Source organism: Pleurodeles waltl, chromosome 4_2 (assembly GCF_031143425.1).
Source record: "Pleurodeles waltl isolate 20211129_DDA chromosome 4_2, aPleWal1.hap1.20221129, whole genome shotgun sequence".
In the NCBI taxonomy this organism is placed as follows: Eukaryota; Metazoa; Chordata; class Amphibia; order Caudata; family Salamandridae; genus Pleurodeles; species Pleurodeles waltl.
The window spans coordinates 802,892,133-802,904,776 of NC_090443.1; the positions used below are offsets into that span (position 1 = coordinate 802,892,133).

Sequence of the window (12,644 nt, forward strand, 5' to 3'; positions counted from 1 at the left end):
GTGTATATATATGTATATGAATGTATATAATTTTGATTACTGTTTTTGAATAGATTACAAACGTTCGACTCATTTCCTTTTGTCCTTGCATTCTTCCAGGGGGAGTTGGGGGTTGTTAATGTAATGTATCAACATGTACTTGTGTGTGTTGTAGTGGGTGAGGGTGGGAGTGTTGCGTGTGTGTGTCACTCTTTTTTCCCTCACCCCTCCCCTATGTGTCGTAGGTGCAGTACTCACCGTGGTCTTCGCCGCCATCTTTGTTGTTCCTGGTAGAGAAGCAGGAAGATCAAGGCTGGCAGTATCTGGAGCTCGGGTTCCATGGCGTCCTGATTCCTCATGGGGTGTGTAGATGTGATCGTTTTCCCTTCCAAGTCCTGTTTCCGCCTTGTTTTTGTTCGCGGTGAATCCACCCCTGAAAACGTGGCGGATTGGACTGTTGTAATACAGTGGGCGGAACCTTGTCTTCCGCCTATCTGTTGGCGGTTACCGCCCCGGTGTTTGTACCACCGTGGCGGTTGGAGTGTTAAAGTGGCTGTCTATGTTGGCGGTTTCCGCCACGGTCGTGATTCCATTTTTTTTTACTGCGGCCTGTTGGTGGTTTTACCGCCGCTTTAACACCGACCGCCAGGGTTGTAATGACCACCTTAGTCGCTGTCAATAAAAGATCACCAATGGTCATTTAAGTTATGATTATCACACAAGAATAAAGAAGTAAAGCACTTATAGCCGGCTGCTATAGCAGCAAAGAGGAACAACTGATGACAAAAACATATACACAGGGATGAGGCCCCATGATTGGGCAGGAAACTAGACTACTGTGGCTCATAGGTTATGTAGTTTTGAGTTTAAAGTGTTTTAAATGGCTGCTGTCTTTTAAACAGTAATGAAAAAGAAGCATAATCCTAACACTCCAGTCCTGTGACAGAATTGTATACAAATGGATGGTTACTCCGTTTATTGAATGGAGGTGTTGTTTATATTCTGAATGTTGTATTGTTTTCTGTGCAAGGCATAGTACAATATGCTCATTAGATGTAAGGCAACAATCAATGCTATAATGTGATGTGTTTGCTATTTACCTATTGGTGGTGAAATTTTACTTCGTCACACCGCAATGACTGCACCATTTTTATGTCTAGGATTTATAAAAAACCTCCATTTGGGAGACAAGCCTAGATATCCCCTTGCTTCCCTTGGAGACTGACTCCATGCCGTTCTGGTTATCACTCTGTACTTTTCTCAAACTTCTCCTGCCTTATTGAGAAGTCCTTCTGACAAATACTTGGACTCATTTTCCTTGTGCTAGACTGTATTCGGCCCTAGCTACCGAGTGAAATAGGGCTTGTCTCTGCTAGACAAACAAAAATGAGGGACCATAGCCTTAACAATATTTCACTAGAACACATCAAAATTCTAGGAGTATGAGCTTCCCCACAAGTGTTCTGTTTGGTGCATATCAATGTTTAGAAAATACAAAAGCGACACTGTTTAAGTTCCTCCAATCTGCTGTCTTGCTCCTTCCGTTGATCCCCTATACACCCAGCTCTGCACTTATCCCCATCCATGTGCCTAGATCTAAGAGTATTTGTGACCTTCTCAAACTAAACACGTTTTCTCATTCCCTGTTTCTCCTTGAATCAATTTAACAGAGTTCTAGCAATTCTCCATCACCATGAGAGAGCAGCTCAGACAGGGCAGCCAAACTCTCCGGGTGATGGCTCCATCTCAGAACACCCACGCTCCTGCATCAATGGAGAGGTCCTAAATTTGATATGGAGTCTACCTCCTCTTTCCGCCGACAATCGGACAAACAGCTGTATGGGGGCTAATGAGGGCCGGAGAAAGGTCTCAGTCACGCAATGGCTGACAGCCTAGAGCTCCGCACAGACCTAAGAAAAGCTTATATTTGGTGGTTCTGTCTCAAAGTAGTCACCATGCACAAAAAACAGCAGAAGCCAGCGTAAAACTGTAACAGCTTGACTGATGAACTAGATTGCAATGGTATCACCTGGTCTAAGATGGCAGCCACATGACCACATTCATGTGATCGCCATCTTACATGAAGGGATTCTCACCACAATACAATGGGATTTATCAGTCAAGGCTTTCCATTAAATAGTATGTTTTGTTTTCTATATGTCACTCAACTACCTGCTTCTGAGGGTCGACCCTGCATCGCTTGCGTATCGCTTGCGAGGCGCTTTAGGAGTTAGAAAAGGTCTCGGAGCCCAGTCCATGTCACGTCAGTGTCTTTAATTGGCTTCTGGGCTTGCCTGTTAATATCTTCTTGCTTTTATTAGTGGAAGGCACGCATACGTCATGCCTTTTCTGGTGGTTAGCCCTCCTCGAGCGCAGCGACCAAGTACTGAAAACATGCGAGGCTCGCTGGGTTTGTGGACTACTTTTTTTCTATTTTCGCAGCGCGATCTCGCTTGGCAGAAGTCGAGCGCTTTGCATAATATCAATCCTGGCACACAGTTAATTGCACTTTTGCCAGTTACGTAGATAATTGCACTTTTTCCGATAGGTTTCATTACAAGTGAACTGTAGCAGCACGATTGCGCTGTTTTTTTCTTTCAATCTGGCAAGAAAAATCTGGTTGGGAGTTTACAACTAGTAATAGCTGTAACTCGGACAACTGCGAGACCCTAGTGCATTGCAAATGCTTGTTTGCTCTTGTAGCCCTTCTCTTTGCAGCATCCCAACAGCAGAGTGAGGGACTTTAGTGATGCTTGAGCCCTCTATCTGTGGCCCACTGTACTGCAACACCCAATCAGCAGCTCATCAAACATGAGCCCAGAGACAAACTTCCTGGTGAACAAACTTCTTCAAAAAGTACAATTCCACAAAATACTGCACATCATCACTAACAAGCTGTACTCCAAAAGCTTGTGGTGAGGACTGACCCGACGTATGTTGGCAAAACGAGGCATCCAAGCATTGTTTTTTTACTTCATCACTTTAGGACATCACATATCTTGTCTGAGATGCTTTCAGATCATCTCTGCTTCGGTACTGCACTGGCTGCCAGAAGACAGAGAATTATTTTCAAGTCTTGCTTTTGAGCCCATATGCCACTTTCCATCCAGTTTACAAACCATCGTTCTCAGAACATGCCTTGACATGAACCAAAACGGCCCTTGAGATCAAACACTGACCAAATACTAGTTCTCCCAACATATTGTTGGAACACCTTTGGCAGCCAGCTTTTTCAACAGTCACAATGAAGCACCTGAAAAAGTAATAATAGATGGTTGCTAAAGTGCCATTCGGAAAGGGGACACTTTTCTACAGCTGGTGAACTTGCCCCAGTATACAAACATACTGGAAGAAGTTGGCGGCAGCAATAAAGCTAAGACAGGGGTCGCAATCACCAATGAACAAATTGATTCCGGACCTTCGTTCAGAAGAGTGGAAAGAAATAAAGTTTAGGGAATGGAAGCTCATGTTTTCAGGTTTTTACTAATTGCCCAAACGGCCCTAGAGAGGCAATAGAAAGAGGGCTTAAGCCCTATGTTGTTCATGTGCACATGTGAAGGTTTGGGAGTCAGCGGTTTTAGTCTTACAAAGCACGTGTGTCCTGTGTTCCTCCACAAGGGCAAAGGCTCCAGTGATGTAAATTGTCTACACAGCCTGAGGGACTTGCATTTATTTGATCTGATAACAAACAACTAACAGAATGGAAAACACCTACACACGGGAAGGATGAGACTAAACTCACATCTGAATGAAATATGGTTTGTCAAACCAAATGCATGATGTGTGTAAGGCCCTTTGTTGATCTTGATGAAGCACACGCTAAAAGGTGGAAAGGGGTTGCAGTTGGAGGGATGTTGTTTCAGAATGTACATCCCCATAAGCACACGAGACACCTAACATGGGAGGTTTGGCAGGTCATTTAAATGTAGTAGCCAAACTACTAAACAGACAAGCTCCTTCACAGGCAAAGCGACTGTAAAGGTCTAGGAACTATGAAGATGTTGTGAAATACAGCTGAGACTTTACTTAAATATATGAGCTGATCTGTAGTGCATAGCTGATACGCACCCCAGTACATCCTATGCTTTGTTACAAAGACTCTCTAAAATATGTACTGAACCATTTTGTAAATTCACAAAATTGTGGCAGGCAAACTTACTTTAATCTTACCCTTCTAAATGTGAAAATCCTGTTACCAATGATGTTCCATATTCCGCTTTGAACTCCTGGAACTTGCTGCCATCTACCAGACGACTCAGAATCTACAAAACATGGATTGCTTTCAGAATATTTTGAAAAATTGCAAGCATTTAGAATAATGTGTTTTATTTTGCAGTCTTCCAATGGTGATCAGAGAGATACAATATAATTTTGTGTGCTATTGTTGAAATATATTAAGGAGCAAGACCCATGACAAGGTGCATTTAATTGATCTCATGATCTTCTAAACCTCTCTGGTTTTAATTATCTTTAGATAGACCCAAGTCTAAGGAAACAGAGAAACGGTTTACCATTCTTAGTGAAGCACTTTATACAGGCACTCTAGTGGAGGGCTTCCATCAGAAGCTAATATTGTTAATGCCAGATCTTGAAATCCAGTTACTCACTGCAGTAATGCACCAGTAGAGTACATCAGAGTAAAAGCCTTCTCCACCCCGGTGATGCCTCACAGCAAAGTGGGCTCTTCCATGGGCTTCTACTGGGTTATCTGGGTCTCTGAAAACCCAAAGGAAGTGGGAAATGTAGGCACTCTGCGTCTGCTTCTCCAGGTCTCGGCGGACGCAAAGGAGACAGGTGAGAATCGGAGAACAAACTGCTGCCTCTGTCACCTCCAATCACCTACCTCCGGTTCCCAGAGGCCAGAGGAAGATGGCAGAGTGGCAGGTGGTGAAGTGCCTTCACCACACTCTTTCCCCATTGGCTTCCTTGGCTCAATACCAATGACAGCAGCTATGACAGGGCCGCTGAGAACATGCACTAGGGTCTCTGCTGTTTCTTTTTAAATAAGAAGAGACCAGGCCCTCAAAAGAGGAAAGTTCAAAGTGAGGTGTCACCGCGAACCGGAAGGTTTTAAGATGAATAATCCTGGGGAAGAGGACGTAGGAGGGGCTTCCCAGGGAAGTTGAAGGAGCTGCCAATTTAAATGTATGAGAAGGGAAGGTAAAGAGAGGGTGAAAATATAATAAAACATAGGTTATTTCTTTTTAACAATGTGTGTTGGAATGGGAAGTTCAGGATTGACAGGACAGGGAGCAGACGGCACTCAGTGTGTGACTCCCCTTTGAAGGCTGCTTAGGCAAGGGCCAGGCAAAACACATTTTTAGATGGTATAGCTATCAGCTATCAACAGAGAGGTTCCCCCTCATGATTTCAAATGGCAGAGAGAATCTGAGATTCACTTTTATAATCTCTGATGTCACTTGGAACCCCTGGGTGAAAAACAACTGCTAATGATAGCTACCCATCTACTGGTCTACTTGTTTGATGTGCTATTAACTATGTATGGTCAACCTTGAGGGGACACAGTAAGCACCCCATATTTAATTTTCCTTTTTTATATTGTACTTTTAGAGGAAATGGCATATATGACATATATAACATTTTTGTGTATATGGCAACAATTACACTTAAATGTAACTACTGCTATGGAAACATTTAAGAACAAGGTAATGGGAACCATCCAAAGTGTAAAAATACACCATGGCTTCAAAGGAAAACAACAAAGAAAATGCTAAAAGAAAATGGCAATCCTAGAGGGAAAAGGCTGGACAAAACAAGACTCAATGATCACCACAGCAAGATCAAATTACAAATGAAATCCACAGCTTAACCTTACACTAGGATAGATCTAATCAGAAAAATAACAGATAATATCTTCAATCTTGGATTTCTTTAATCCATTTCCAATTTCTATGGCAAGGGAAAGACTGCAAAATGTATGCCCAGGAAATAATCATATTTAGTGATGTAGGAATTCAATGGCCCAGTAAACTTCATGTGAAAATGCAACAGAAAAGTCTCAAATTACATAAAAAAACCTGAGGGCAATAAAACTATAGCACAAACTCAGTATTAACTAGAAGGAATATGGCGCCCAATCACTGAAGGTGTTAGAAAATAAATTGTACGATTAAACCAATTTTGAGAACCTTACTTTACATATGGATCCCATTCTTAAAGGAAAACAACCCTTAAAGTTAACAATGAAACTTCTTTCATCCATTCTTGAATTTATTTATTGCCCCAATACTATGATGAATAGATACACAACTATACATGATGTACAAAGGGGGCATTTTCTGTTGAGCAATAACAATATTCTTGTGCCGAAGATTGCTGACTTTCACTTTCTATACTATCTGTTAAAATAGATTTTTTTGCAAAGACACCATACTGCACAGACTACAACCACAGCTGGTTCACCAAGGAACTGCACTCCTCTAATCGCAACTTCCGACAACCTGAAAGAAAGAGGCGCATCAGCAAAACAACAGAAGACAGCACTGCCTTCAGGACCGCCCTCAACGAGTACCACCGCCCCCTGAAAGAAACCAAGAAGAATGCACTAGCAGACCACATGAAAGCCAGCACAAACCACAGCAAAGAACTCTTTGCCACTGTGAAGGAGTTCACCAATCCCACAGCTATCCAGAACAACATCACTTCCTTCCAGTAACTGTGCAACAACCTTGTGTGTTTCTTCCACGACAAGATCTCAGCTATCTGCGAAAACCTTGAACGCCAACCCTCCGCCGCAGACAGCATTAGCCAGCTTACATGCACAAACATGAACCCCGAAAACCTTCTCACCCAATGAGAACTCCTCACCACACAAGACACTATCTCCATCATGAGCTCCATACACTCAAGAGCACCCACGGACCCTTGCCCCCACCATGTATTCAACCTCAGAAGCTAGACAATCAGCGACTAACTTAGGAAGGTACTGAATACCTTCTTTACCGGTGCCTTCATGCTGAAGTGAGGATCCTCCTGAAAAAAACATCCAACGACCCAGCCGAACTGAAGAACTACCAGCCCATCTCTCTGCTCCCCTTTCCAGCAAACGTCCTTGAGAAAGCCAGCAACTCACCCCACACCCAGAAGACCACACCATCCTGGACCTGCTTCCAATATAGATTTCGAGCTAACAACAGTACCAAGACAGCTCTGATTGCAGCCACAGAGGACACCAGAGCCCTCCTTGACCATGGGGAAACAGGAGCCCTCATCCTCGTGGACCTGTCTGCCGTGTTTGACACTGTCTCCCACCACATCCTGATCAACAGACTCCACCCCATTAGGATTCAAGGAGATGTCCGCAAATGAATCGTCTCATACCTCACCGGCAGAACCCAAAGGATCAGTCTCCCACCCTTCATCTCAGAGCCCAAGAAGATCATACGTGGAGCTCCACCAATGACCTTCCCTCAGCCCGACCATCTTCAACACCTACATGACCCTCCTGGCCATCACCGTCAGATCACATGGACTCAACATCAACTCCCATGCCGATGACACACAGCTCATCCTCTCACTGTTCAAAGGTTACAAAGCCTTGCACAACACCGGACCAGAATACCTCAACAGGCGGCTCTCCTTCTACACCCCGACCCGGCATCTTCGCTCCGCCGACCTCAATCTGGCAACTGTCCCACACATCCATACAACTACAACCGGCGGCAGATCATTCTCACACCTCACCGCCAAAACGTGGAACACTCTTTCCACCCACCTGCATCAGATCAAAGACCTCCTTACCTTGAGTTAACTTCTCAAGACCTGGCTGTTCAAACAGTAGCAGCATCTCCCCCTCCTTTCCCCCCTTCCTCAGCGCCTCGAGACCCTTGCGGGTGAGTAGTGCGCTTTACAAATTTCTGATTGATTGATTGGAAGATCCCTCCACCACAAAAGCTAACTTCCATAGATACATGATGAACATAGCGGACTAGACAACTGTCTTAAACTCAACACTGAAAAAACTGAAGTCCTCATCTTTGGGAACACCACCTCACCACGGACTGACACATGGTGGCCCGCATAGCTTGGCACACCACCCTTCCCAACAGACCAGCAACCTCAGCATCATTCTGGATAGCAAGCTATCCATGAAGAAACAAGCTGACGCAGCCTTTGCATGCTCCACAAGCTCTTCAGGTGGCTCCCAGCTGACACCAGAATAACCATCACGCAGGCCCTCTTCACCAGCAGACTGGACTACGGAAACACAGCACACCTCCTGAAGAGACTCCAAACAATACAGAACACAGCAGCAAGACTCATACTCAACCTCCCCAGAAGGACCCAGTTCACACCCCATCTCAAAACAATACACTGGCTCCCGATTCAGAAAAGATGTCCGTTTCAAATGCTCACCCACGTCTACAAGGCCCTGCATAACAAAGGACCAGCATACACCAACAAAAGCTTGAACTACCACCAACCGACCAGACACCGCCGATCAGCTTCACTCTCACTCACAGACACCTCACACAGCTGTCAAGCCAACAGAGGAGTAAGCTCCTTCTCACACCTAAAAGCCAAGGCTTGGAACAACCTCCACCTGTACTTGAGACTGTACCGTCATTCCAGCGAATCAGAAGAGAACTAAAGACCTGGATGTTCAAATAATAATTTCTCCATGCAGCAGCATACAGCTGCAGGGCCTCGAGACCCTCACGGGCAATTGGCCGCGCTCTATAAATGTTTGATTAACAATTGATGTGATATTTTAAAGCAACAGTCTTTTTCCTCATGTTGCAATGTTTTCATATTAGATGTATTGGCACACCTTTTCAATGAGAGGCCATAATAATAAAAGCATGTAAGCCACATCAAGACCAGGTAGATTATGAAGTGTACCATCCACTATGCATGGATAACACTGAAGCTGAAATACATGGCAAAATACTGGCTAATAGATTTATGCAAGTTGGCATAAAACAAATCCACAAAGACAGAGAAAGCTTAACACACATAGTAGACTGACTAATTCATGTAATGGGTGAATGTGCAGATGTTGATTAAGACCTGGTGGTGGCCTCTTCAGGTGCTGAGAAGGCATCTGACACTTTGTGGCAATAGTACTTTGAGGCACTGAGGCAGATTAACTTCAGTCGCTCATTTATAGGCTGGATAAAATTACTAGACAGGCACAACCAACAGCAAGATTGAGGACAAACACAATCATTGCAGATCAGTGCCCTTGGAGAGGGGAACCAAATCAAGGATGCCCTTTGCAACAACTGCTTTTTGTGCCAGCCACTGGACCATTAGCTTGTCTGCTTCGGAGGTCCCTTATGGGGACAGGTATAAAGGGAGGAAACAGGGAGCTCTCTTTGTGTGTGACGACATGTTATTATAAATGAGAAAACGGAATATGATAGTGCTAGAGACTCTGGGGAGATTCAAGCTCTTACGTGGCTTGAAGGTCAAAAATGAGAAATCACTATTAATCTTGTTGGGTATAAGCCATTGACTACTGAACACAGAACATTAGAATGCGGCACTAGGATGTGAAGGTGAAGTTTACCAATATCTGGGAATACAAGCAGCACACATAGAGAAAGAACATGAGTTTAACAAACCCAAACTTGTGAATGACCTTTGAAGACAGGTACATTTAGAATACCCAGCCACGGTTGCTGGCTTGCAGAGCAGCACTACTGAAAATGGCTGTACTAGCAGTACCTTAATTTGTTTCATTGCTTCAATCCTCGAAATCCCAGGCTAATGAGGAAGAAAATGGACAGTGTAATAAACACTCTACTATGAGTTTGGAGGTGCCGCAGATTGAAAGTGAAAGTGACACATAGCTATGGTGGGATGAAGCTAATGATCTAGAGAAATACAACTAGGCACCATTATTAAGCCTTTAAATGTTATTGCTGGTTGGCTAACCGAGGATTCTGCAATAGATGGGCTCTCTTCTTTGAGTCAGGACTAACAAGAGATTTTCAGAAGAAAATGTTTGGCACAGAAGAGAGGCATGACTCCTCCCTGGCCCTGTTACAGTTGAGGTGTCTAGAAAAGGACGATGAGAACATCTGTCAGAATACGCTGTAAAACAAACAGGTCCTATTTGGTCTTTTCCAAGTTGTGCACTAGCAGACATGGGCATTGATATGTCTAGATGGAAAGATACAAAGAGTTGAGAGACAACCAATTTTTTACATTTCAGGAGGCTAGCAATACTTTGAAGGTGGACTGTGGCCAATATTTACAATGTGTTAGATTCTCATAGATGGCAGCTCGTCCCAACTGCAATAGATCCCTCCAATACACTGACTGCACATTCAAGTCTGCGATCATCAAGACGGACAGCAACAACATTATTTAGTTTTGTTTAGATAAGATATGCCCAAGATAACACTTCTGAAGGGTTAATGGGACAGGATTTTGGAATAGAAACACAGAGTTTAGGCCGAGCTCTGGCAAGTGTAAAAAAAGCATCCAATATTGGACAGCAATTATAAAAACAAACACTACACAAAAGGTTAAGATGGAACCCAATTAGATGCCTACTGAACACATCACCATATAGGATTAAGACAAAAAAGCAGCCACATATATACTGTTGGAAGCTAAATATTAGACAGGTGTATGGTGGAAGGTAACACCCAGCCTTGGTAGTAGAATGTATAAAAGGTGTAGGTTAGGGGGCACTGATAGAGGAAATATGCATTAAATTGACCTGCTCCAATGAATATTTTGTTAAAAAAAGTTATTGGAATGGAGAAAAATCTGAGAGTTATTTGACTCACGTGAACTTTCATTCGCAAATGTCCGAAATGTTGGTAAATATTTTAATGGCTCTCGTAATGTATTATTTGATTTTATTTTATTAACCAGTTATGCTTACATAATTAATTTATAATATACATTATTGATTGTTGATGGCACATGATGCGTTGAAAAAGGGGAGGCAAGATTGAGTTCAAGTTGACCAAGCCACTTTGGTGCCGCAGCAAGTTCTGCTTTTTGTTTCACACAATAAAGGTCTCTGCAACCAGAGTACAGTCCTTCTCATTACTTATAGGAGAGAATGTGGAGTTTATGAGACGCTGTGGCATGGCTTCGAGATGAGCACCACCGAACGTTTGGTTGCAGTTCAACAACGCTGTGGCAACAGGTGAAGATAGAGATATATATATATATATATATATATATATATATATATATATATATATATATATATATATATGTAATCTTGTTACAATGTTATACGTTCTCTATATGAGATACACTACCATAACAATAGACAAAAAATTTATGGTACAGGCACGAACTTTACAAGAACCACAAGTAAAGTGCCCTTCCATGTCAGAGAGCCCCTACTATTTTGCAAACTGTAGTGATAGTTTTTTTTTTGTTTTATTATTTTACAACTTGCCTTAGCTACAAGGTCACATGGTCTCTAATATTTCTGTTTCTTTTTAAGGTCTGAGCATTGTACCATTGATGGAGTTCAAGATGGTCTACATTTTTTTATTTCCAAAACACTCTTCCTGGGGCTGTACGTTGTGACAAACATGACTTTTTAAGGTTTCATTTAAGTCAAGCCTACAAGACAGCTTGAAAATACCCACTGTGAACATACAGTGAGCGTACATCCCACCAGTTGCTTACCACTGGCTGGCTTTATTGTTGCTCTGATTTGCTTGTTTGTATTCAGTGGCTTGTCCATCTTGTGTCTGTCCCTCCCCTGAATCATGGCGTTGTTACCATCTTCTTGACTGACTGACTGACTTGTGTCCTTCGACTGCTCACTTTTAGGGAAATACTTTTTCCTTTTAGGCTACGCACTCCATTAAATTATATGTGTTTTTCTGCTCTCACCCTCGCGTCCATCCCCTGCCCTCCTCTCACTGCACTGTGCTTGCTCTCTCCCTTATGGCAGCTTTTTCTCACACCTCTGCACTTCTCCCCTTGCCCTGTACACTTCATGTCGATGTATCCCTTTCGTGCTTCTCGTCCTAGCCGACACAGCTGCTAGTGGGAGCAAACAGAAGCTTCATGCCAGCACTGTCTGGAACTTACAACTGTATTTAGTGTCATAACTGTTTTTATACGCAGATGCTGTAACTGTAAAATACACGTACAGGTGTTTTTTTCAAGTAAAAACAGTGCAACCAAACCGAGAAAGCACCATACTTCAACAGTCTTGGGAGAGGTCTAATCAATCCTTCACATTTTACATTCTAAATTCTTAGCACGCTACATTACAAAACACAGCAAATAAATGCAAAAAATAAATAAGCTAATACATAAAGTTACAACAAGTATATACTCATATGCAGAACATTTGAAAGCATCTGACAGATAAAACAATATTTTATATATACATAGGCAAATATAAAGAATATGCAAATATAAAGAATAGAGCCCACAATCATAAGTAAATGCAAGATCAAAATCATCACACCTTTGGATTTCACCTCATTCACCAAACTCACCACTGGCCACTTTTAGTAATAATATTTGAGAATTATAGCGTACTTATTGACTCAGATGTATTAAAAATGTAGGTTTGGTCTTGGCAATAGGGTTAACTTGCTAGGTTGACATAGCAGTTTAAAATGTACATGCTCTATAATTTCAGGCCTGAGTTATGTCTTAAGGGCTACGGAGGAGGGTCAGTGCTGCAGGCCCTGCATACTGAAGTG

The 12,644-nt window shown here is 42.8% G+C and overlaps 1 protein-coding gene across 3 annotated transcripts in view; it reads right to left on the minus strand.

The window, feature by feature from the left end:
- Positions 1 to 12,644, minus strand: part of LOC138293309 (methylcrotonoyl-CoA carboxylase beta chain, mitochondrial-like) — a 249,102-nt gene that overhangs the window by 133,587 nt on the left and 102,871 nt on the right. For 2 of the 3 annotated variants that reach the window (XM_069232454.1, XM_069232455.1), the window contains exon 7: positions 4,150 to 4,241. The exons of the other annotated variant lie outside the window; for it this stretch is intronic. In XM_069232454.1, the coding sequence (XP_069088555.1) occupies positions 4,150 to 4,241 (92 nt within the window). The remainder of the gene's footprint in view (positions 1 to 4,149; positions 4,242 to 12,644) is intronic. 3 annotated transcript variants of the gene reach the window in all.